General features: G+C 38.8%; 1 protein-coding gene across 4 annotated transcripts; it reads right to left on the bottom strand.

Annotated features, from left to right (window-relative positions):
• Positions 1–10,818: 10,818 nt before the first annotated feature.
• CBLN2 (cerebellin 2 precursor) lies at positions 10,819–18,370 on the bottom strand. Of its 4 annotated transcripts, none has more exons than XM_081949948.1 (5): positions 17,913–18,370; positions 17,639–17,701; positions 15,691–16,252; positions 12,934–13,053; positions 10,819–12,461 (listed from the first exon to the last, which is right to left on the bottom strand). In XM_081949948.1, the coding sequence occupies exons 3-5, from the start codon at positions 16,024–16,026 to the stop codon at positions 12,264–12,266; spliced, it is 654 nt and encodes a 217-aa protein (XP_081806074.1). In that variant the 5' UTR covers positions 16,027–16,252; positions 17,639–17,701; positions 17,913–18,370; the 3' UTR covers positions 10,819–12,263. The 4 variants fall into 4 exon arrangements, with proteins under 4 accessions (XP_081806074.1, XP_081806075.1, XP_081806076.1 ...); XM_081949949.1 differs by having other exon boundaries at positions 18,035–18,370; XM_081949950.1 differs by lacking the exon at positions 17,639–17,701.
• Between the last annotated feature and the right edge of the window lie 8,263 nt (positions 18,371–26,633).

The following is a 26,633-nucleotide window of genomic DNA, read 5'->3' as shown; positions in this document are numbered from 1 at the left end:
AAATCCACCCTTTTTGTGTGTGGCATCATGTATATAAGGGGAACAGTTTACATCATCGTGGCACAACTCTGCTTATATCATCCCCCACCCCCAATTGTCCCTCCTCTGTGGATAATCCTGTGGGAAAAGTGAAAACAGCAGTGAGTAGGTAAAAAAAATAAACAATCATAATATATTTACCATCATAAATAATGTATTTACCATCATAAAGTATCATTACACATTGAAAACAAGAATCTGGCCAGCAGTGAAGTACAATTGTTAAACAAAAGCAGTTATACAAAGCTAGGGCTGGATAACATGTGGTCTGATTGCAAATATCAATCTGATTTGAGGAAAGGCTTCAATTCTATATCTTACATAAACACCAATAGAACTCTAAGATTTTCTTCATTTGCCATAGTTGTCATATGGGGCTCTGTTGTCTGCATAACCACTTCAAGGGGAGTTGGGAATTGGACCATAATGGCTTAGATGAGTTTATCCCGTCTGAAATGAATTAAGAATTACCATTAAATTGCCTCACCCATTCTAAATTTGGGCTTGACACCAAGTTAGAACAGAGCCCTGCAAAGTGCATCTTTAGATGCCTCTTTTTTTAATTTCAATACAGATTTTAAATTATAGTTTGTAGAAACTGCAGAATTGTTAATTAAAATATCTGAGAGTGACATGGCCATGAAAAATGCATAATCACATTCTAGAAGTAATACATATAGCGCAGTGATGGCTAACCTTTTTGTTGTCGTGTGCCAAAAGTGTGCGCACAGACCCATAATGCAATGTGTTTGCAACCCACCCATGCTTTGCCTGTGTATGCACGCATCATCCCCTGTGCATGTGTGTATTTCCCCATGCATGTGCGCGCATCTCCCACAAGCACCCCACCCCCTCATGCATGCATGATAGAGACCCGAAAACCAGCTGGCTGGCAGGAGGAATGTGAACATATGTGGACGGTAAAGCTGAGCTGGGGTGATAGCATGTGTGCCCGCACAGAGGGTTCTGCATGCCAACTTTGGCAAGCGTGCCATAGGTTCCCAATCATGCATATAGGGTATAACAATTTCACTAGGGATACATAAAAATCTAGCACATATATGGTGAAAGCAAATGAGGTTTTTTTTAAAGTACTGCTTCAAATGTCACCATTAAAATAGTATTATAGACAGAGTATACATATATAATTATTAAGCCCTTTTATTTATTTACATTTATATTTCCTATTTGTAAACTGCCCATCTCCCTCAGAGATAATGTTTATATTGATAAAATGGTTGAATGTGTTGCTAAAGTACCACCATCCATACATAAGCATGTTCAGGGAAACCCAAGATTTGCAGATTTATACAAAAGTACCATTGTCACAAATGACACTTAGTCTGTTGCTAGTCATGTCTACTTGGCCCATTTCCTCTAGAAAATGCCTAATGTCCTATGAGCTCAATAGCATGATTCAATTACTAGTTTCTTACTCATACAGAAAGCAGTAAGCTTGATTTGGGCACTGCAGCCTATATTTCTGCTGTGGGATGCCATGAGTTGTGTAATGAAAAACCTTACTATTCAATCAACTCTTTCCATTCAGCTGTTCTTGGGAGACTAGTTAGGCAAAATGAAGCATTTGACTTACTTTAAGCACTCTCATGTTATGGTTGACAAAGTAGAGCAATTTAACACTGAGCATGTCTAAAGGCTGATATGCATGACCAGATTACCTCATCAGAAGTACCATTTCTTGAGGGCAGACTGAAATACACAATTTCTCCTTTTGGCTGCTGTCATCCTATCAAGAAGGCAAGCATTGCCTGTTGTTTCCTACTCAACATCAAAAGTAGCATTTTATGACAATGCTAGCACAAGTCTTGCCCAAGCAATCCAGTTCATTTGCTCTACTTTGTCTGATTGTAAGCAAACATCCTGACTCCAATTTGCTGCTGTGCATTGTGGCATGGACACCCCTTTTCTTTCAATGACAGGTTGAAAGGGCTGCTCTCCATGCCCTTTTTCTTCCTGGGTTGCTGGATTGTCTGCTATCTTCTGAAGGAGCTTCCACAGGCTAACCTTTGTTGCTCTCTTAATTTTACTGCTCCTTTTTTAAAGTTCAGTGATGGAATACTAGAATGGGCTGGAGTATCTTGAAGGAGGCCCTGATTGTCTGGAACCATCAACAAAAGCAAATCAGTCTTCAGAAGTAGGCGATCTTTTCTGTTGTCATCATGTAATGGAAACATATTCAAAGTTAAACATGCTCCAAATTTGAAGACAATCAAATATCATGAGATTGCAGCCATTTTGTCTCCTAGAACTTCACAAATTACAAGATTGAAATATTGTGAAATAGTTTAAAACAGTATAGAGAACAAAGGCTGTTTCTCATTGGTGGTTGATATAGCCTCCACTGAAGGTTAAAGGTGTACTTACATCTCTGTTTGGCTCCTGCTGTGAAGGAAATAATTGATTGGTTATAAATCAGAAAACACACAAATCATTAGCTATAATAGTAGCTGTTTGTAAAAGTGCTCTGTTGCTCCCATCTCCCAAATGAGAGCAGGTTAGCAGTGTTAATGGCAAAATAATTGTTCAGAAAGGTTCATGGATATAATACTAACTGTTCTTTTATGTCTTCATTTGTGCATTTCCAAGTTATGTTTCTCAGCTTCTCAGCTTAATTTACCACCCTGCTTTTCTCTGAAAATCTCCATTTAAATTAGTTCTCAGCCTTGACAACTTTAAGAGGGGTGGATTTCGGGGAACTCTGGCAGTTGGAGTCCACTCCTCTTAAAGTTGCCAAGGTTGTAAAACACTGGCCTAAATACAAATCAGGCTCAACTCAGGCTCAACTCAAATCAGTCCAGGCAAAGTCATCCAAAAGCAGTGCTATGAGCTGTTGAAATAATTTAAATCAATCCAGGGTCAAAAGAGGCAGATTCAGATTCTAGAATGGATTATTCAATTCTAACTCAGATTTAATGAATGAAATTCAGCCCTTATTTGTCAATGTACAATACAATAGCAGAGTTGGAAGGGACTTTGGAGGTCTTCTAGTCCACCTCCTGCCTAGGCAGGAAACTATTTGAGACAAATAGTTATTCAACATCTTCTTAAAGTCTTCCAGTGTTGGGGCATTCACAACTTCTGGAAGCAAGCTGTTCCACTGATTAATTGTTCTAACTGTCAGGAAATTTCTCCTCAGTTCTAAGTTGCTTCTCTCCTTGATTAGTTTCCACCCATTATTTCTTGTCCTACCCTGTACTCATATTTTAGGCAATAGTAAGATAACAGTTGCATGTACAATTAATTTATATACAGATTTGAAGGAATGAATGCTCTGCCCTGTACAAAAATATGCACATGACTTTCTATAGGCTATGGAAACAATTCAGTGTATAGTGGATATTGGAGATGGTAACTAATTAAAAGTATCCTCTACAGTCATGTTACATGTTTTGTTAATTTGAGATTATAACTAATTACCTGATCTTATGATTTATGTATTTGAAAAAACAATACCAAGAAAGTTTGCTGTGTTAGATGTTGCTCTGGATGATCATAGTAAGATTCCTTAAAGGGAAAGCTAATTATTGCCCCAGCCAAAAATTATGTTTACTATCTACTTTAATTGCTGAGTGCTTGCCATAATGATTTTAATAAACAGATAATAGGCACTATGGCTGCTACTCACACATTAGTTGTATACCTGAGGATTTTTGTTTGGCCTATTTTTGTAAGACTAACATCAATGAGTATGCCCTGTTCTGTTTGAGAGCACAGGGCAGTTAGCCCAATAAATATTAGTGAATTTAATTAAGTTTCAAATAAGACAAGTGTAAAATAGATAGCTTTCTGCCTGTGGCAAATATTCTAGTATAAATTTAGACCAGGCAAAAATTATGTAGAAAACATGGCATTAACTAAATGTAACATATGCTTAAATTGAACATTTTAATCAAATTTAAAAATTTTAATTTCAGGTGATTTACCATTAGTATTTGCATAACATTTTATGGCCCTAATCCATAAAATGTTTCAACATTTATCCAGGATAATTGGCATGTTATATTATTTTAGCTTTATATTAAGATGAGGTGCATATTTGTTTCTTTGATACATATATTTTAAAAAAGCATCAAGGAATGATTATGGGAATCAGGTTTCATCAAACTATTAGATCAGTGTAAGACATTTTACTGAGACCAAGGATAAAATGGTTCCATAAACAGAAGTTAACTAGGCTAAGTTGAATTTTATTTTAAAACAATTTAGTTATCAGAGAAGTTTATAATTAAGCAATGATTTTGCCCTTATAACTACATTTCCTATGGTCCATAAAATAATAGATCTGCTTTTTTCTCAAGCCATACATCAAGGTCACATTAAAATAAACTCATAATCTTAAACAAGGCCAGTCCATAAAAGTGTTTGGTCACTATAAACTGAATTGTTCTATTTGCTCATTACATTACTGTTGTCATTTTGTTTGTAGAGATATTGGCCATTAACAGAGTAGATGGAGATGCAAAAAGAGATTGAAAACTTTCTAGTATGTGAAAAAAAAATGAAATACTGTAATATAAAATACTATGCTATACATAATTGGCTTAAAATACAAGAGTAACTGGAAGTCAAAGAGTATGTTAGCCCTTGGCTTTTCTGCTACAGGTAAATCTGCTACAGATTTTTACAGAATATAAAATTATATCATGGAAAGATCACTTACTACATACTCTGGTGTATATGTTCAAACACCATCAGAATAATAACATTACAGACTGTTTTCCCCAGATGCACACAAAAGCAATGAGGCATAATCATTTAACAAACAATAGATGCCGAATTAAATGATATGAGATCAAAATAAAATGCATCATTTCCCCAACACATTTTCCAGTATGAATTGGACCAGCATCTCCAGCATTCTTAATTGGCATGTTAACTGGCAATCCTGAGAGCTTCCCTTTTGAATGAATCTGGAAAACATTAGGTTGGGAAAGGTGACAGGATAACCCAAAACACAATCTAATTTACTGTTCACTGCAACATTTTATTTTGCTACCACCAAATCGCTCCAGCCAACCCAAATTAGATACGTATGCATTGAAATTGTTATTATTACCTTTCCAATTCAATATTCCCTTGAGTTGAAGAGCTGGGTAGGTTCATTACCTTCTATTTTATATTTCTATTGATGAGCCATTGTCACCATGGTAAACAAGTTTTTTTTTTTAATGCAATGGATGTACCTTAACAGTGGAATAAGTGAGTCCACTTTGCTGCTGCTTTCCTTTAAAAGTAAATTAAAAGAAAGGAGTTCCAGCCTGGAAAATGACAGCCATAATATCATTTTTTTAAGTGGCATTAGTTGGCTGTTCATTAATGGCCTGAACAAAAATATATCTGCATATATTTCTTGTTTATGGATTTTTATATGACGTTTTGAATTTAGTCTATTATTTGGTATATTTTCAGTAATGAAGTCCAAGTGCATTTCATTGACTAAACCAAAGAAAGAAATATAGTGCTTATTTATACTGGAATATTATTTATTCTGAATTTGGTTTTATACTGGAAAAAAAGATTGTTCCTTTCCATACAAAATAACGTTTTCCCATTATAAACAATTTGTTGCAGAGATATGTCAGGGCACTTGAATTTCCACTAACCTAAAGGACCTAGAGACCCCATTGTGGCTAACTCTTCAGTCAGTTTAGAAAATTGCCATGTTAAATTCTTTGTATTGGGTACTTTGCTAGATAAATATTTATTGTTGCAAATCTTTCCCTTCTGTAGTTCCTTTTAGCTTACTGCAGACAGAGACCACACCTGCAGAATGCAAAGATACCCAATGGAGCTTTTCTTCAATCAGTCATCAGATCTTGCTCATTCTTCACTCTTTCAAGCAACCCTTCTGGAGCTTTGAATAAAACCCCAAATTAGAGACAATTTCACACTACATAAAATTTAGGTTCATACCTGTTAGCCAAAGTAACTATGTATAAATCCTGTACTATGATTTATAAGCCACAACATTTTAATTTATAGAACACTTATTATTCAAATAAATTACTTGGGAAAAGAATAGCTTGTCATAGATAGTTCGGAATGTGTTAATAGGATAAATGATTCCCCCACCACCTGTCCAATCATTCTCTTTGGAGCTGTCGGTGCTTTCATTTTGGAAAACACTATAACCTAAACTGTCTGAATACAACAAATTTTGTTTTATTCAACACCATGTTTAAACAATCTTCCTCATGCAGAATAAAAAGGTTATGCATCAGGCAGTGACATCCATGGAAGGATGTTATATTTCAATTCTGTGCCAGTGGGAAGAAGCATTTTATTTAAAAAAACAAGTATGGTAGAAGAAGGATTAAGCTTCTAGTCCTCATGCACAATAATTTTGATCCAGATTAAACTATCATGTAAATCAAGTCTCATGATATAGATTATATTTTATGAGTTTTATTTGCAAATAAAAAGCAAACTAAATGCAGCACTGAACAGCCACTTAATTAGATTAGAGTAAATTAGATTATGTTTTGTGCTATCCTGTCACCTTTTCCAATTTGGCATTTTCTAGAGACATGGATGGAAATGTCACATCAGATAAGATGAGCAGTATACAAATTTGATTAATTAAAAAAATGTTTTTAGATGTTCCTTAATCCTTGGGCTCAACTTCTATGTTCCATGGATCAATATACTTTAGGTAATTATTCTTGTACTATTAACTTTATTGGGTTGTTTATTTATTAAATTTGCATGCCACCCATCTCACTATCAAGCAACTCTGGCCAGCTTCCAATATCATAAAAACAGAATCAAAACACTATGCCTCTGTGAGAACATGATGAAAAATCAGTGTTTATATATATATACATACATACATACATACATACATACATACATACATACATACATACATACAGTGTGTGTGTGTGTGTGTGTGTGTGTGTGTGTGTGTGTGTGTATCATGTTTCCCCCAAAAAATAAAACGGTCTTATTTCTTTTTCACCCCCTGAAATAAGCGCTTGGCCTTATTTTGGGGAAGGTCGTATTATTTTTAGGGTGCAGGAGGCGGCGAGTGTGGTCACATCGTGGCTGGTGCTATGTTGCAGTATTTTTGGGGAGGGCTTATTTTTGTGCACGCACTCAAAAGCCGGATTGGGTTTATTATCCGAGGAGGGGTTATTTTTGGGGAAACAGGGAATAATCTATTTTAGTTTCTTAAATGAAGCCTGATTCTATTGGAGGGGGTAAAAACTGCCCTCTTAATTTCCTGTTTCCTAGCTTCATCCAAAGCATGAAAAAAGATTATGTATGTATGTATGTATGTATGTATGTATGTATGTATGTATGTATGTATGTTCATTCATTTATTTTTCAGTTTTCTTGCTGCTCTGGTTTCCTCATCTGAAAAAGCTCCAAAGGAAAAGCAGTTTTCTCTTGTTATCTTTTTTCATGCTTTGGATGAAGCTCAGGATGGCAGGGAGGCTGCAGTTTCTGAAGCAATAAAGGCAGTGAAATACAGGGCCATTATCATCACCACACAGCAATAAATAACAAAAGAAATTAGGAGCCCTTCTAATTAGAAATGGAAAGGCAAAAGCCTCTTTTGCAGAGGAAAGAAACAGGAAATTAAGAGGGCAGTTTTTAGCCCTTAGTTATTTTTCTTTATTCCTTGTTTTCCTGTGACTTTTTACCTAATAGAAAATCCTTAAAGCTAGAGAAATCTGTGCAACAAATGTTAAATTCTACTATCTGAAGAGAGTGAAATTTAATATTAATACCTTTTTAAAGAAATAATGAGTACCTAGTGGCTCTCTAGTACATGGTTTTCCCCCCTGCAATATTCAGTAATGCAGAATGCATTAATTAATTCCCCTTCAGATTACTAATCTTGCATGCAGCCGTTAGAAATTACCACAGAAGCAAGAAAATTCATAATGTAGTAACACCACCATATATGCACTATATACTGTACAAGGACACAATTGCCTCAGGTTACAAGTCAAAGTTAGTTGCTTAGAAGTCTTAAGATCCCACAGTGAGGTTTGTTCTCCACAAATATGCTATTTTTTTGATACCTTAAGGTCTTGTATTTAATGTTGTTTTATAAATAACAGGAATTAAGTAGGTGACCAAATTGTGAATAACATGGAACTAGGGGTCTCTAATCTAAATAGCTTCAAGATATTACTGGATTGATAACAATTGGAACCAACGGTTATATATTAAGTGTTTTGGTATATAAAAATGAACTTTAAAAAGACAACAAAAAAGCATTTTAAAAAATGCTTTTAAAAAATTCTGGTCATTTTTTTAAATTTTTCAAATTCCAATTCAGTTTTGCTGGATATAATGCATGTATACATTTAGTCCAGCAATTAAGATTTTTACTGCTATCCATAATCTTTTTTTTTATTCTAGTCCTGCAATATGACCTATAAGAGTGAATAATCAATGACTTTTATTATTATTTTTAATATTCTTGTTACATAATATATACAATTCATCCTCTCAATTAAGATGAACTAAAATAGTAATACTGAAATAAAATGTTTATTTAAAAAAACCTACAGCTGAAATGCTTGGGTCTCTAATCTCGTCTTTGAAGTTTAACAGTTTAAAGAAATTGGTTCAATTTTAGAAAAAAATACTCTGGAACAGCTACTTTTGCATATTGCACATTTTGAAGAACATCAACAAGGCTCTTTGAAGTATCACAAGTTACAATTAATAAACATTACTTTTCATTCTAGAAAATGGAACCAAAATCCAACCAAAATTCAAATATTTCCCCAAGCATAATTTTAATTAAATTTTGATAAACTGCTTTAAAATATTTTTACCGTTCTCATTTATAAATTATATTGTAGGTATTAAAATTGCCATCTTAAAAAGTTAGCTTTCTATTTCTGGTCGTAAGTTTGATGTAAGATGAACAGGAGTAAATGAATTCAGTATTCTTAATGCTGCCTTTCCCAATCTTATATACATAGGCCACTACATATATTGAATTATTATTCCCATCATCCACATCCAGCTTCAGGCTGTTCACTGACAGATTGCTGAGTTAATGTCCTGCATTACTCATTGAATATGATTTTGATACAAAATATTATGTTGAAATAATCCATTTTAAGTTATTTATTAACTTATTTATTTTAAGTTATTTATTATATTACAATTTAGAACTCTTAAAATCAATAAGATTTTTAAACACATGTTCTAAAAGCAACATTTCCCTTAGTATTTCATTTATTTTGGTCTAATTTTTAAAATTCTGAATCACCCAAAGCCTTACAGTATTTTATGATACTAGAAAAGACAATCCAATAGAACCTGCAACCAAATCTATTGTTGCAGAAACTACAGCTTCACAAATTCCTTTTAAATTATCCTTATCCAAATTTATTGTTGAATTTTGAGTTATCAATTAATTACTGTCATTATTAAACCAGAACTGAAACGTTAATAATTCTCTACTGCCTCTTTTAAATGTACATATTTTGCATGTTTACACATTTTCCTCCTTTCCTTTCCTTTTCCCTTTCTACTTATCTTTTCTCCTTTTTCCTTTTTCCTTTTTTGCATTTCCTCCTTTCTTTTATACATCAGAAATACATATGTAATTTTATTTGATTATATAAATGCTATCTTACAAACAACAAATTAAATATAATTAAACCTGGAATTAGCTCATAATTCTATTTTGTGCTGTATCAGCACTGGAATAAGACAATGCATAGCAAATAATTCGATGCAGTTTTACTCACAAACATTAAAAATTGGTTTTCCTCTTTCTGCAACGAGTGTTTATTAATTCACTCAGTAACATAGAGAAGGGATTAAAATCGGTTCAAATTGTATATTGGTATGGAAAATCTACAGCCTTCCAGATGTTGGATTTATATAAGGGCAATGACCAAATATGCTAAAATGTCTAATCCAGCAACCTACCTGGATACCTACAGGTGTTTCATATCTGCTATTTATGCTTCAACTGAAGCATTCAAGTAGAATGTTTCTTATTTTGGGGGTTAGAAAGTACTAACACATGCCATAAAGTAATAAAATTATAATGAAATATATTTACAATGTAACACAAATGAAATATCTATCCAGATTTGGATAAGTTATATAATATTATACCACATTTAACACTAAAATCTATATTCATAGTTCACAGTACAGCAAGAATTATTTTTTAAAAAACCTATACCCCTTATGTCTAAGAATATATGGGTGGGAGTTTTCTACATAGTGTGACCCTGTTAAAATTGCTGCAAGTGCTTAAAAGAAATCTATACAGAATTTGAGTTAGAAACAACCCAGATGCAAAAAACAGTATTTGACTGGATTTTTAAAATCCACAAAGTATGAAACACAGTCAACATAAGCAAAGAGAAAAACACAATCTCTCTTTTTTTAGAATTTTCTTTTTAGAAAAATATTTCAAAGTACACTGAGATACTGCTAATAATTACTCTAATAGTGACCCATCAATGACAAATTTAGAATAAAAAAATCAGTCTTGTATGCAATGCAATATATTTCCTTCTTGAGTTCTGCAAACATTTGCATCATTTTTGTTTCTTGACAAGGGAAACAAGAACCTATCAAAAGAAAGATGAAAAGAAATCCCAGTCTACCTAGCTCCTCACGTACAAATTTGAAATATGTATTTTAAAAACAAATCAGTCGTTAAAAGCAAACAGCCCCCCTCCTTCAAATTCTCCTTATTTTCTATGTTTTTCAGATCAAAATGCGATTTTCCCTGTGTTGCCCAGCTACCTTTGACACTTACATAAAAGTAAAAAAAAGGCAAGTTGGACATGAAACCCATTTATTCTGAATCTAAAGTTCATCAGCATTTTGGTTACATTGACACATAGAAGGTGAATTTTAACTCAACCTGAGGTTTATTCTTTTTTATTATTTTGAAATCAGTATTGTATACAGTATTGGATTAAGACTACTCAAAAGTCTTTGGAAATTAATTGGGGAAACTTCAACAAAAAAAAGATATACAAATTATGGTATATTTATAGTTGAACCACATAATCTTTGTAATTTTTCAAAACCTCAGGATTTCAATGTCCCTGATTCTGCCCCACGAACTGTCTGGTCCGAGCAAATTTGGTGTGGATCTGTTTTTATTTAACCTGGAGGAAAGATAACTTGTGGGAACACTCAGAAAGAGGCCAAATCACAGCATATATAAGCATAAGTAAATTAATCCATCAAATAAATATCAGGAAAGCAGCAAAAGATGCCCAGTGATGCAAAGAAATGATATATTTTACAGTATGTTTGCTTGAGATATTGAACAACCTTCTGAAATAGATTCAGGTAATGTAAGAAATATCAGTTGCTGCCTTTCCAACTCAAGCTGTATTGTCTTCCACGGTGCCAACAAATGCTTCGGTTAAATCAGCTGGATAGCACAAGCAGCATTGTTCACTGGTTAGTTTCACTGCAAGCCTCAGAGTATATATGTGCTTGCTTTATCATATGGGTCAAATTGCCTGTCTTCTTTAGCACAAGAACAGTCATCAAATGGAAAGAAGGATGATGGAAAATACAATAACACAAAATAAAATAGGTTCCAATCGTGCAAAATTTGCTTCACTGAATAAAGCACTTCTTGACACAGTAATGTCCAAAAATTACTCTCCCCAGAAGATACAGATTTGAAGTTTGAACAATTTAAAAATTCTTATGTTTGTCTTGGTGCTTTGTTTGTTTCTTTTTTAAGGCTATGCAAACACAAAAAGAGAAAACATATAGGAACGTATCATCAGATATCGGGGTCTTTTGGCTTTGGAATAAGTCCATTACAAACACTTCTGTGGTTCCAATTAATGCATCCCTTCAAGACAAGAAGAGGAAGAAAGGGAAAAAAGGAAATGGAATCCCAACAATAAAATCCAAAATTGACTTTACAATCACAGGTACAAATTGCTCAGGTTGGTAACTTCTTCTTTTTTTCTCTTAAGGATGACTGGTCATCTAAAACTAATTATATCTGCAGATTTCTCAAGGAACTGTCAAGAGTTAACACAAAGAGTGGCATCAAGAAGTTTTCTCCTTCTTCAGTGATGGCAGTCTGGTTGGGTATTTGGAATTATTGGCAGGTCTAGTCCAGTTCGAGGAGGAGGAGGAGGAGGCAGAAGTTTCTTGGGAATTGTTGTTGTCATTTAAGGACCGAATTCCTGTTCCAGCTTGCAGGTTAGGATTCACCTTGTTCTTTTTCTTTATAATGGAAAGACTAAGAACCCTGAAAAGGTTGAATATTTCCATCCTCCCATGAGATTCCCTCTCTCCAGCTTGAGATGCACTTTGTCTTCTCTTTCCATCAGGAGCAAGACTCCATTGCTGGCTGCTTCCCTGGTAACGTCTTGATCTCCAGCAAAAGCAGAAATCACGGGATAGCCATTTTGCATTAAACTGACCTGCAGTACAAAAGAAATGTGAGCTAAGTGGTCTCATGAGATTTAATTGTAAAAGTTATACTCCAATATATCGTACAAACACGTATTCACATAGTACATTATAACCAAAAGGAAGTCAGCTCCTCCACATGCAGGAAACCCAAAATAATGAGCGGGTGACAAGTAGAATAAAACACATCTCTCTCATGCAGGATGATACTGAAAAGGTTTTAGATGATCTACAAATTCCTTCCCAGATCAGGCTGTCCTCTCTCTCAGTTAGGTCAGTCAAAGGAGATTGACCAGGGATGAAAAATCATACCCCTTACTAAGTCAAATAAGCCCATTTCATAACACTGCTAAACAGTAGACTAACAAATAATTTATTGAATGGGTGCTTTCCTCATTGCCTTATTAGATGAGCCTTTCATATGGTTTTGTGAAATGAAACAACTACGTACTCTAAAAAGGAACCCCTAATGTTGGCACATACCTGGATAGTTTGTCGGTTATATACTTTCACAACATGGAAACTGAAGCTATAGATTCCTTTTCTTGGTGCTACAAATATACTGGAAGCGAGGTCAAAATGGTTCCCAATATTAACTAATACCTGGAGGAGAAAAGGAAAGAAATCAGGTTGTCCCTTCATTAAATGGAAAGTGGGATGGAGGAAAGACATTTCTCAGGCAACCCTCCCCTGCTCTCCCAGCAGTGCAAAACCATTGGCATTTGCTGTACAATTAAAATGGACTGCAGGGGGAAGGAGCCACTTCCTAAGGTGTTGTAAAAGGATCGGTTCAGACAGGTGATTGATTTACCCAGTGGTGCACCCAAAGCTTCTTTGAGAGCATGAAAGGCATATGATGGAAGCCTATGTCTGCACAGTGAAGGAGAATACAGATCAAATTGTTGCTGAGACATACACAAAGAAAGAAAATACTCCATTGAACAAACCACTAGATTTTACATTTTCACATGACAGCACTAAAACTAATTGTGCCTCTTGGGGCTTGCAGCATTAACGTGAAATGAAAGAGGCTTAGTCATGTTGCATGGGATGAAATGTGGAGAAAGTTGAGATATTAAGATAAGTAGCGTTCTTAATCTGCATCCCTTATTCTATTTTTCTGCTCCCACGCCCATCCTAAAGCAAAACTTATTCAATTAAGCTTGAACAAATTAGGAGGGTGTATATTATTTTAACCCACAGAGACTCTGAACAGGGACTTAGTGGTAAAAGAAAATACCAATTGCCAATTGCAATAATGCAAAAATGATACCTGATGCCAAGTTATAAATGTTTCAAAGCATCATCAGTATCACAAAAAACAGAAAGAGTGAACAGTTTTATAAGGAAAGGAAGGTCTTCATCTCAATATAATGCACAGTGCAGTCTGGTTTCTTAAATCCAAACAATGCAGATTACATAAAAACATGAGAACAAAAGCTGCAGACTCTTCAGAACATTCCAAAACAGATGTTTAAAGTTCTTCATATAATTAAGTTTTTTTCAATTATTTGCAGAATCAGATCTTTAATCTTCTCTATAATCCACATTCTACATAACTATTTGCTAACATGTGTTTGAGATCTTATTTTTTTGACCCCTGAATAGTAGGCTTCCAAATGGGAGGATCCTAATACAGTGTTTTGTCTAGGTATGATATAAAGCTTGTGAATTTTAGAGCTTATTACACTTGTTCTAAAACAGGTTTCATGTTACAAAAGAAACAGAAAAATCAAAACTTCCTTTCTTTTTACTTCTCAGGAATTTGCAGCTCTATGCCCCTTTAAAAAGAATTAACTGCTAAAGAAATGTGAAATGTGCTTCTGGGCACTCATGTAAAAAATCCTTTTAAGTGTGAATATATTGAAGTTTATTTCCTTAGATATAGGATTCCAACTTGATCTTCTAAACTACTAATTTTTACTACTGATTTATTTATGTATACATAGAAAATCAACAATGATGAAATTATAATTTTAATATTTTGTTTTAAGACAATGTTTCATGAGTTGAAGGTATGAATATGACAAAATGGTAGACATAAAGCATTCCTAGAATAACTGATACATTTATTTGCCTTTGTGTATCACAGAAAACTCAGAATAATTCTGTTAATATTAAAACTCTGCCAATTTATGTTGCAATGATTTTTTAAAAAATTTCTCTTTTTGTAGTACAACAACATATATTTAATATAAAATTCCTACAGGTTTGAAGAAGCTATTCTTTGGTTGAGGAGTTATGATAATATGCAATAGTACACACAATGCATATAATATTATTCTAATCTACTTAAGCAATTAGCCTGAGTTGTATATTTGTATCTATACAATGATTTAAAAAATAGTTAATTAAAAAAATTCCAATGCATCCTTCTTTGTTTATTACTGGACTGGCAGGAACCCAATAGGTTCTTTAAAGAGTTCCTTATTAAAGCTTGTCCCCACTTGGCATTACACTCATGTTATTCAGAATTCTACAGACTGTCTTCCCTGTCCAGTTTATAGAAGAATGTCCCAGAGTCACCAATTTGGTGAAATGAGATGTAGCTATGTCTTAAAAAGGACACAGGCACTGAACTCAAGCTTGTTCCAATAAAATGAGAAAGGTGTCCTTGTCAGCATTTGTTGGCGGACACACTAAAAGTACATTCATAAAATCATGATTCTCATCCAAGAAGGGGATGAGGAACAAGTGCTGCCAAGATGCTGGCTGTGAATTATTGTGGTGGTTGTTTTTAAGCTTCCTGAAGGAAGCATGAACTTGACAAAGGACCCTGGTGAAATAGGACATGATAGCAGAGAGGACACATATGGAGGAAAGTTTGATTGGAATCTGGGCAGAGAATATAAAGTAAGACCTTAGGTAGCTGGTGCAGATGAAATGGGTCATTTGAATAGAAGCAGAATGTGTTTTAGGAGATCAGAACTGGGAATCAATAGAGAACAGTGGTCCCAGCTGCTAAGGGAAGGGCTCAGCAAATGGAGATGGAACTAAGACTAAAAGACCTAAGGGCCAGAAACGTGCGACCAACTCTTCTTAACACAAGGGGGAGTTAGGAGCCAAGTGTTTGGAGGTTGGATGGGATGAAGGCTCACCGTGTGAAAGGGGAGGGAGGTAAGGAGGGCAACTGGGCGGGACTTTGACTTTGTTACTGATTCTGGGCGGGGCTTAACCAAGAGCGAGGTTGGTAGTGGAAAGGGAGGGGGGAGGGGAAAGAAGACTGGCGCGCCACCTGACCTGGTCGAAGTAGATGGTCATGGTGCGGTTGCTCATCTCAGACGGCTCGTGATTGGTGCTGCGCGTGGCCGAGAAAGCCACCTTGGCGCTGCCAGAGCGCACGGAGATGCCCAGCGATGAAGTGATGGCGCCGTCGGCGGAAGGGCTAGAGTCGCATACCACCAAACACTTGCCCTCCAGCACTATGGGCTCGGTATCATTCTGCGCGCCCACCGCCGGGCAACTGGTGGGCAGCAGGAAGAGCAAAAAAGCCAGCACCGCCGCCATGCAGGAGTAACTGCCAGCCGGCTCCGCCAGCGCTCCCCGCCGCCGCCACCACAACCGCCGCCCGGGCATCGTGTTGGAGGTCCCGTCACCAACCGGGGGCGGCGGGGCGGCAGCGAACGAGAGCTGCCTTTACTTTCCGGGCGGGCGCGTAAGCCGTGGCTCTGCTTGGCTTGGCCCAGCCTGCGGACCCGCACGAGCCCCGCACCAGCGCTCTCGCGCGCGCTTCTTCTCTCAGCCACGGACGGGGCAAACGGGTGGCTTCACAGGAAGGCAGGAGGGGCGCAGCAGTCGCAGCCTGCAAGAGGGGAGAGAGCGAAGAAAGGGCGGTCAGACCTAAGCGGAGCTTGGAGCCACGCAAACACCCCACCCCCACCCACCCCTCTTCCTCACGGGCCAGAGTTTTGGAGCTTCCCCACCCGAGGCGCGAAGAAGCAAAGCAAAGGAATGGCGTCCTTTATAAAGGAAACGCTTTCCTCAGGCATATGGGCAGACAAAGGGCAACCGGACGAAAGACTGGGATTTAGAGGTCGTAGGCGTCCCGCTGCCGCGTTGGACTGCTAAACCAACCGTCCACCTAGTCCGGTGCCTTAGTTTCGCCCCGTGGCCAGAAATAAATAAATACTTAGATACGAGGCTTTCTGCATAAAAGTGTTTTCTCAGAGGGAAAACCAGCGCGCGTTGGGATGTGGGGAGCGAGTTGCCCTGCGGCTTTTCGCTCACTTCCCCGTCGTTCGCCACGACGGGGAGCGAAAGACAAATTTATTTCCCGCTATAACAGAATCTTTTCCCCCTTCTACGTTACACCTTGAAGCCTGCAAGATGGAATAGGTGCTAAGCACAGCTTGACAAACCCCCCCCCCCTCCCCGTATACCTCACCGAATACATGAGGGGCACATTATATGTCAGACTAAGCTACGCCTCCTTCTCTAAAAAAACATAATAAATCTAAAAAAAAAAAAAACCAAAATGGCAAAAGCAGCCCTGCCCCTCCCATACTCATCATAAAAACAACTATCGGCAATTATTTTCAGACGGTAGAGAAACACACAACACTACTTCTCTATTTCTCTCGCATTCCTCATAAACCCCGAGGGAAAAGGAGTCGTTCCTGCGCCAAGCGAGGTAAAGAGTTACTCGCCTCCACCAGGCATTGTACACCAGAACTGGATAAATTAGTACAAACTCCCGTCTCTGTCTCCTGTCGCCTCGATTAAGTCCCCTGCCTGGGAAGTCCGTTAGACTTCTCTTTTTTCGTTCCTCCTCATCACCTTGATTCGGCGCATCCAAGCCGCTTTTCCCTCTCGAATTTCTTTCCCAAGGAACCCTCGCTCAGCTTCCACTCCCCGCCGGCACTGACTCCTCTCCTCGACCGGTTGCAGCAAACCCGCCCGGTAAACTCAAGGCGGGAATAGTATAGACCCAGAGAGCCCCGCTTGAGAAGTTTGGGCTGGCTCTGTTTCTCAAAAGTTAAATCTCGGCGACTCGAACTCTTGTTGCCTCCCCCACCCCAATCCCTGGCTCTTCTTTATCAAAAAGACACCTTGCTGGGAAGTCTTGCTTTTCTCTCTCTCTCTCTCTCTCTCCTTCTCTCTTTCCCCCGTTCTCAGTTTGTAAAGAAATCCTCCGGAATTTCCAAGTGGCCATAAGAGCAAGCGAGCGGAGGGGGAAGCGCCTGGTTACCTGGAAAGCCCATAGCGGAGGAGCGTCGGCTTTGCCAAAGCTGCTGTCCTCGAAGTTGTATCGCTTTGGGGAGCAAAATGAGGCGAGGTTAGACTGGAGGAATAAAGAAACGGGATTCGCCCCAATCTCCCCCCCCCCCCGCTCATTGACAATAATACCCCCCCTCGTTTTCCCACCCTCTCGCAGACACATTCGCACCCGTCACTGTTTCTCACATTGGATACAGCCAAGTAACATTCCTCTCCCCCCCCCTCTCTTTCTCTCACACACACACCTTCACTCCTGTCCAGCACCCAGCTAACCAAACGCGCCTAAGAGTCCTTTTCCCTCCCCACAAAGGAGATTTGTTCCTCTGCTCAGTTTCCCTTGGATATCTTTGGGAAAAGCCGGCACTACCTCCCGCCGGACGCAGGTTAAACTTCATCCGGAACGCAGCACGACGCCCTTCGGACTCCTGTTCCTTTTCAAAGAAAAGTCCCGCTTTCCTTTCATTCCCCTTGATTTAAAATTTAAAAAAAAAAAAACGAATAACAAGAAATCTGCTTCTCTTCCGCTCTGATCCCTTCCCTTCGTCCAGGTAAAGGAGCCGCGTCCGAAGGCTGGTCCACTCCTTGGAGGGGCGGGAGAGGGAAGCGCCGCGGTCGCTCCTTGCCTTTGAAAGTTCCTTTCTGATCCGGGCGCTGCCAAACAGCTGGCAAGTGGTGAGAAGGGCAGGAGGAGGTCTGTCCCTTTAAAACCTCAGGACACAGGAGTTGTCTAGGCAGCAGTGCCTTATTCACTGGGCTTCCAAGCCTTCTCTTTTTTCCCCAGGAATGCCCTATCGATCGGGGATTAGATATGTGGAGGGGGTTCGGGGGAGGAGGCGTCTTTACCCGGATGCAACTGGACGCGGTTCAGACAAACTCCAAATCTGGTTGTAGAGCGCCACCTCGCGACCTCCGCGCTTCCCGAGGAATATCTTCAGGAATGGAAGGGATGAAGAGAGCCGGGTGGATTAGAAAAGGGATCTCGGCAAAGGCATTCCCGGGTGAAGGATGAACTTTCAGTTAAGTTTTCGCTCCCTTGGTCGATCTCTGTTCCCCTTATTCTTTCTTTCTCCTTGGTACAGCCAAAGGGAATCCTGCGCCCGCAAACCTTTCGCTGCCTTGGCCAAGGCGCGGTGTGGGACACGCACTGCAGCTGGCAAAATTAGCATTTGTTATAGGCGTAAAACGAAGACATGTGCCGCTTTAAAAATGGATTCAGAGCTGTTGCTGCCGAAAAATAAAGCAGAAAGATCGAGGAAATAGAATCCTTTAGATGCTGTCCCTTACCCTACGATTGCCTTTTCTATTTTTTTTTACTCAGGAGTTATTTGGGCCAATTTTTATTTAAAAACAAAAAAAAGAACCAAATGCACCGGTATTTACCAGTGGAAAACAGCTTGTCTTCCTATCATCGACAATTCCTCTTCCTTAAAAAGTGGTAATATAATACTCAAATGAGTCCTTCATGTAATAAGGGCTGGGGTGTGTGTGTGTGAAAATATTGTCCAATTGCTTCCATTTTTATAATGTTGCTTTATAACATGGAATTTAAACTTCTAAGAAGATAATTAAGTCATCAGCTTTGCATTTTGTAAAATGACATTTCTCCATTCTGAACAGCAGAACTACATAAATATTGCTACATAAAATATAAAGGGACTTCAGGGAATTACAACCTAACATCAAACCACTGAAGCCAAATGAGATAAAACTGCATATAGAATCTATCTACCTACCTACCTACCAATCATCTATCTATCCACCCATCTATTTCTATCCCGCCTTCATTGTTTTTATAAATAATTCAAGGCAGAGAACATACATAATATTCCCTCCTCCTCCTATTTTCTCAGCAACAAACCTGTCAGGTGGATTGAGCTGAGAGAAAGAGAGTGACTTACTCAAGGTCTTATTTGTAGTCAGACACATATGAATAATCCTTCTTTCCCAGCATCCCATTTGGTAAGTGAAGGGATTGCTAAGGGAAATCTTGCTTCATCTTCTCTTTTGCTTTAGAGACCCCTGAAGGTTGTAAATTTAAGGATTGGTAGTAAATTTATGTTTAGCATTTTTGTAACTGCAAAGAGTTTACTAAAGGAAGTAGTCACTAAATGAGGACTACGTGTGTATGAAAAAGGTGGGTGAAAACTATCAATTTTATTCTAAATAAGCGGTAAATAACTTTCTTCCCTGTGCTGTCTTTAAGCAGAAGCTAGAAAAGGGTAGGCAAGAAACTATTTCAGTCCCCCTCCCTACATCCCAATGTACCACCTTCTCCTCCTCTGAGTTCTGCAGATTCTATTAGGGAGTAGAAAGAATGTGTGCTGAACATATACCTGAGAAATTGGGCCACGAGACAGGGCAGCTCTTAAGCAAAATGTGATATGTCTGCCATACCAGTTCAGCAACCCGGCCTTCCCCATTGAAAAGTACACACAATTAGTTGCAACATATGCAAAAAAATGAAAAATAGTAATAGGCACTACAATAGCACTGTGTTGTTACCATTTTAGCAAATGCTAACACATTCAGATAAAAACTTACAGTAATTGCCCAAGGCACTTTTTATAGTGTTTCTTTATATATCCACATCTACATCTATGTCTGTCTCCGAGAAGTTAAATAAAAACTGCTCCCACTTGCTGTGTCCAGTGTGCCGAATTACCAATCATTATAAAATATAAAATTGTTTGTTGCAATGAAATTATCCATCCAAGGGACAGTTTTCCTTTATTTCTGACTGAGTTTTTCTGCAGAACCTGGCCACTTAAAAAAAAAACATGCTTAAGTAGTAAATGTTTTGTAATGGCTCCACTCATTCCCCCTCCCCCCATAAGCAGAGTTTTATAACTCATCAGAGTTACATTTTATGAAGGCAGCATGTGCGGGAGCATATGGTGAAGTGCCTTTCCAGAAATAGACTTTGGGATATATTTTTAATGTCTCCTCAACTTTTTCTACTTCTGTGGGTTTTTTTTTTAACCAATTCCCGAATTGAGAATGAACTTAAGATGGCAAAGTAAGTCAGGTATATATTGTTTAACATTGCATATACTTTTGTCTAATCTCCGACTCTCTATAAAAAATGTTTCAGTTAAGGTATAGATTTTTAATTAACAGGTTATCATGGCTAGAGTGCCAATTCAATCCTAAATTTCAGGAAATTGTATGCATTTCCAGATCAGTCAAGAATGTGGGTGAGTTGATGATTATTCCCTAGTTTGCCTTGGGGAGTTAGAAGGGGAATATGAATAGCATTTTTAAATACCAAAAGAAGGTCACCATAAATGCTCTTATCATAGTACCTAACTGACTTAAATTGGGAAATGTTGAATGTTACAGAGTTCTTAACAACAGCAATTTATCTGTAGAAAGTTTAAGGATCCCAAGAGACATTTAAGGAGAGAGTGTTGTTGCTACTTGTTGGAGACACTTAGATGTCTCTATTAAACACCTCAGAAATTTGAACAGTTTCTTCCCCATTCTCTGTTTCTATTCTAGCCTGTCTTACTTTTGTTTCCTTTCTCTCTGATGACTTCTGAATTGTGAGTGCGTCAGGATGGAGCATTGACTTCTGGTTTAGTTATGTAATCTTGATCTTCCCCTATTTTTTCAGGAGCTTCAAACAGGTAGGTTAGTAACAAAGTCACAAGATAATTAGGGTTACAATGGTAGATTAGTGGGAATATAATATTGATCTCATTTTGGTAAATCTAAGTGGTATACTTTCCAATAAACAAATCCCGTCACAGGGAGATCCTATGAACATATATGTGAAACAATTTAATGACTATATGTTTGGCCATGTCTCTTCTATATTTATAGAAATCATTCAGGTAATTGTGACAGAGCCATCTTTGTCTTTAAATTTCTTTTGTATTTCTTGCATTAAAAAAGATGCCACAAAGAAGAGGGGGTCAACCCAATCTCCAAAGCACCTGAAGACAGAACAAAAGGTAATGGATGGAAACTAATCAAGGAAAGAACCAACCTAAAAATAAGGAAACATTTCCTGACAGAACAGTTAATCAGTGGAATGGCTTGCTTTGAGAAGTGGATGCTTCATCACTGGAGGTTTTTAAGAACAAATTGGACATCCATTTGTCTGAAATGGCATAGGGGTTTCTGTTGAACATGGGGATGGACTAGAAGACCTCCAAGGTCCCTTCCAACTGTGTTATTCTGTTCTGTTAAGTTTCCATTCCATAATTGAATTAAATTGACCTTCTTCTCTTTAGCCCAAATGTTTAGCTGTACAGCCTGCATATGGAAAGACTGAATGACATTTATAATAATTTGGAGTGGTCAATAATAAAGTTCTCCTCTGGAGGGGAATATTGAAGCTGTTCCTCAATGTCTGGCAATCTTGTGTTAGTATTATTGTGTGTTGTTTAAATTCTATTGTTTGTGGATCTGTAACTCATTCAGAGTTAGTTATGATTGAAGTGATGAATGGATGGAAGAAGTTAATGTCTCATTCAGAGTTAGTTATGATTGAAGTGATGAATGGATGGAAGAAGTTAATGTCTCTATAAGCCTGTGTCCAGTTGGTGGCCTACATTAGAGAACATCATTTGCAACTAGTCAGTGTCCATAATGCATGTTCTCAAAATGTAACAGTAAAACACCCAAATTTTGGCAGCAAAAATTCAACCCATTGGAAGGAAGAGGAAATTGACACCAGGTTTTAAGGATGAAAATAATGCTGTGCCTCCCAGTAGCCATTCCCATTCACTTCTCCAACACAAAAATGATCCTAAATAGTTTCATGTGGAGTCATTTCCAATTTGGGGACGATGCAGAAGTAGAGCGGAAATAGGAGTCACAGACCTCTGGGAGAAAAAAAAATGTACTATTTTCCTTAAAACCCTAGAAATATAGGTCTGCAGAAAGTTGGGTGGCTGAAATACAACCACCAATAACCCCCCACACGCACTTCCTTTCAGAAGTTGAAAATTCAGAGCTCTATTTGTTAATAGGGTCAAACTATTTTCCAAAGCACGGAAAGGCAAGACATGAAACAATGGATGGCAAAAAAAACAGAGTACCAATTGGACCTAGCCAGGTCCTCAACTTTTATTACCAGTGAAACCAATAGCTACTCTGCCTCCTCTATGACATGCCTAACTACCCTTGAAGAACCTAACTACCGGAAGGCCTTTGCTTTGGCACAATGTCATACCCTCTCCTCAGCTGTCCTTGAAGAGTGATACAGAAAAATCCTCTACCCTGTGACTATCCATGGAAACAACAGAGCATGTATTTTCCCGGGACCTGCACTACAGAGATATTCATACTAGCCTCATCTCACCATTACTTAACAAATGCCCAGGTGCACAGGACATTTGTACCTATCCCTGCTTGCTTTCAGATACCAACACTGCTACAACATATAATTTGCCAGGTTCTTTGCAGCAGCACTTAAAATCCATCAGAAAATGACCTGTGCCATAAACCAGTTTTAATGAGGACCAGGTTCATCATTCTAAAGTGCTGTGTATTGTGATAGTTTGATATACTCCCTACACCAATCTATTGCTCCTATACCTCCTTTTAGATTTTATTAGAATTTTTGTTTATATGGATTTTTTTTAGCTTTGTGCATGTAATTTTTCATTTTGATCTGTTTCGATGCTGTTTTAGTTCTTTGTATCCCACCTCCCTTATGATGGCCTCTGAAAGTAACAAGGTTTGACTTGATAAGAGCCTAAAGAATTTTGATCTGAAGGCTACATTTTTCTTTAAATAAACATAATAGTCAAAATTCTGTCCTGAATTCACCGTCTTCCTCCAACTTTTATTCTCAATGCTTTAATTTGCAGAAAAAGAAATGGAAAACATGCAGACATTGAGGATAGAAAAAGAGAGAAATAAAAAGAGGGAGCACAAGAATAGAGGGACAAATGTGTGGGGAGGGACAAGGAATATACCGTATTTTTCGGAGTATAAGACGCACCAGAGTATAAGACACACCTTAATTTTGGGGGAGGAAATCAGGAAAAAAAACCTTTCTGCCTCTTTCCCAGCAGCATCCATCAGTATTCATCTGGCTAACATCTTTGCTGCCTCAGTTGGAGCTTGATTCCTGAAGCTACCCGAGGAACTGCGATAAAAGCCTTTTCAATGAAAGAGGTTTTGGCCTGCAGGGTCCCCTCCCTGATTCCAAAAAGGGTGCATATAATGCTTTCCTTCCCAGTTCTCCAGTGCACATCGCAGAGCCACGCGCCCTCCTCCACCTTTACAGACTCGCCGCCTGTTTTCTCCTAGCCAGCACCATCGTCTGGGGGAGGCAGGGAGAAAAGTGAGAGGGCAGCGCAGTTGGGCGAAGGCGCAGGAGCTGGGCGCAGACACAAGGCAGGCAGATTAGAGGCAGCCGGCCGATTGCCGGCTTGGCGGCTTGGCTGCTGGCTACCTGGAGTGCACAGGAAACCCGCGTCGTGGCCAATGTTCCCTCTAATTTTTTTTCAGTGTGGGCGGAAAAGTATAGTGTTTGACTGGCACATTTTCATGCCTGAGCACCTGAATTTTTTTCACAGATGTCACCCAAGACATCAACGAAATCAGTGTTATATCAAATCAAACTAATAAAATTTTAAAACGAATAAAATTGTAAACAAATAAATTTAGAAATATTTGTTCAAAAGCAAACTCACTACAATTATCTTTTCAAATTCATTTTGGATTAAATAAAAAAGAGCTTTGAAATGAATATATAAATGGCACTTAATACTGGTAATATTAAAATAGTAAATGTGTACTATACTTCATTTTAATGAATTTCACTTGATATACTTCATTTTAATGTATTATATGCAACTTGCTATTTTAAATGAGTAAAATGATTAAAATCCCCATGCATAAAGTCTCATTCACATCTAACAGTTTTCTTCCATCATTAATTTGTAAACTCAAGGATTTATTGCCTGTCTGTTCAACAATGCTTGCTGATTGTTTAAAAAATTGTGGCAATTTGTTCCTCTCTATACAGGTGGTTTTAGTAACCTACTACCACTGAACTCTGGGAGACAATTCTGCATATAACTAGTGATAGTAACTAGTGACCCAAAATATCCATCAAAATTGCACAGATAAACTGACAGATAAGAAGTTTAATTAGCTTAAGCAAAAATATTCTCAATGACTTTGAAAATCCCAATGAGTTATCAAATATCATGTGATGTCATTTGACCAGCTGGGGACTCAAAGATAGCTGAGATTGCAGCCAGGAGAGATAGAACAAGGAAGATTTTCTTTGAAAGAGAGAGATGCAGGGGGAAACAGACCCTGCTTCCTGCATTTGGATTCTGTGGCACGCACACTCTAGGTGGGAATTTAGGATCGCTGCCGCGCCTCCCTGGATTTGCCAATGCAAGCCTCAGGTGGGTAGCCTCGAGAGAAACGGCGGCAGTGAGTCTCCTGCCATCACTTTCTACCTCGTTGCGGAGAGGTAGAAAGCAAAGGCAAAGGTTTTTCTCGAGTGTGTGTTGCTTTCTGCGGAGCAACCCATGCTTGGCTTAGTTGGCTCATTCTTGGTTCACGACCAGCCCCCAGCCCCACCCCTTGTGGGCTTTTATGTGTTAATCGAGGCACAAATGTTGGAGAGGAAGGGAAGCCGGCTGCTTTCACACACTACAGTTTATCTCAGAGGCTGAATTAATCACGTGGGTCAGAAAGCCAGGGAACTTTCTTTTAGCGAGTTTCGGCCAATCACTCCCTCCCCACCCACCCAACGAGGCAAATTTAGCCCTCTTAAACTTGTGTGAAGGCAGCTGTGGGCAATGTTCACTCTAAAATAGTTGCTCCAGGAAGCCCGAGCCACCTCAAGTCCTCAACCCAGTCACTTTGCTGCCCTGCTGCACCTCAAGAGTCCTGTTTAGCTGGAGGGGATTTCAATCGCGATTGTACGACTGCTCTGCAGACTGCAATTCATGTCCGGGAAATGACACTGCGCGGCAGTTGGAAACTGCTGTGTGGTGTTTATTTTCCATGTGCGCAGCCGCGCACCTGTGCAGCTTAGAGGGAACAGTGGTGTGGCTCTATTAAGATGCTCATTTCACAGTGGGGTACAATTTGGGGGTGGCAGGTGGGACAGGGAATGGGGTGCCCTGGCAGCCGCTTCTTAGAACCCATGCCCTTAAGTATCACTGCCAGCAACCATGGTTTCGCACCCCCTCTCCCAATAACAGCCGACAGGAGAGGAGAGCAAAGTTTCACCACCCCCGCCCCAACGAGCGAGGGGAGGGGAGAGTGCAGCAGTGCCCAGGGCACTTCTTTGCCCCTGGCAGGGATGCCGGGCACTCCATTAGTGGTGGGGCACAATTTGGGGGTGGCAGATGTGGCATGGTCTGATGGGGCTGGCCAGGAGAAAACAGGCAGCAAGTCTGTAGGGGAGGAGGAGGGCGCATGGCTCTGCGATGTGCACCACGGAACTGGGAAGGAAAGCATTTTCAGGTGGCAGCGCATGGTGGACCTGCCTGCCACATGAAACACGATGCACTTGTTTGGCCTCTGCACGCTCCCTTTTTGGAATTGGGGAGGGGACCCTGCAGCCCCAAAACTCTTTTATTGAAAAGGCTTTCATCGCAGTTCCCCAGGCAGCTTCAGGAATCAGATGCCATGTGAAAGTGAGGATCCTCACTGCATGGAACCCCCCAAAAATGTGACACGCAGAGCGGGTGGGTGGAGCTACATTCAGAGTATAAGACACACCCAGATTTTCACCCTCTTTTTGGGGGTAAAAAGGTGCATCTTATACTCCAAAAAAATACTGTAAATGAATGCCCCACTGGATATTGTGTCTAGTTGCTGGCTCATTTTCTTATTGTTTATTATTAGTTTAGCTAAGGCTTCTTTATGCTTAGTCATACCCGTTTCATTCCCTCTATTCCTTTAATCAGTTTGATTGTTTATTCTGTGCCACTGTAATCCAAAGATTTGATTGGTGGCTGTAGAAGCAGGTTCAGCACTGC

This window comes from Natrix helvetica, assembly GCF_964273705.1.
Source record: "Natrix helvetica genome assembly, chromosome: 4".
Lineage (NCBI taxonomy): Eukaryota > Metazoa > Chordata > Lepidosauria > Squamata > Natricidae > Natrix > Natrix helvetica.
Note: the sequence above shows the minus strand (reverse complement) of the source record. Positions and strands in the feature narration are given on the sequence as shown.

Coding starts and splice junctions, on each gene's coding strand:
- CBLN2 (XM_081949948.1), bottom strand. CDS start 16,026: ATGCCCGGGCGGCGGTTGTGGTGGCGGCGGCGGGGAGCGCTGGCGGAG. Junction 13,054..15,690: donor TGACCATCTACTTCGACCAG/GTCAGGTGGCGC, acceptor TTTCTCCTCCAG/GTATTAGTTAATATTGGGAA. Junction 12,462..12,933: donor ATAACCGACAAACTATCCAG/GTATGTGCCAAC, acceptor TTTGTACTGCAG/GTCAGTTTAATGCAAAATGG.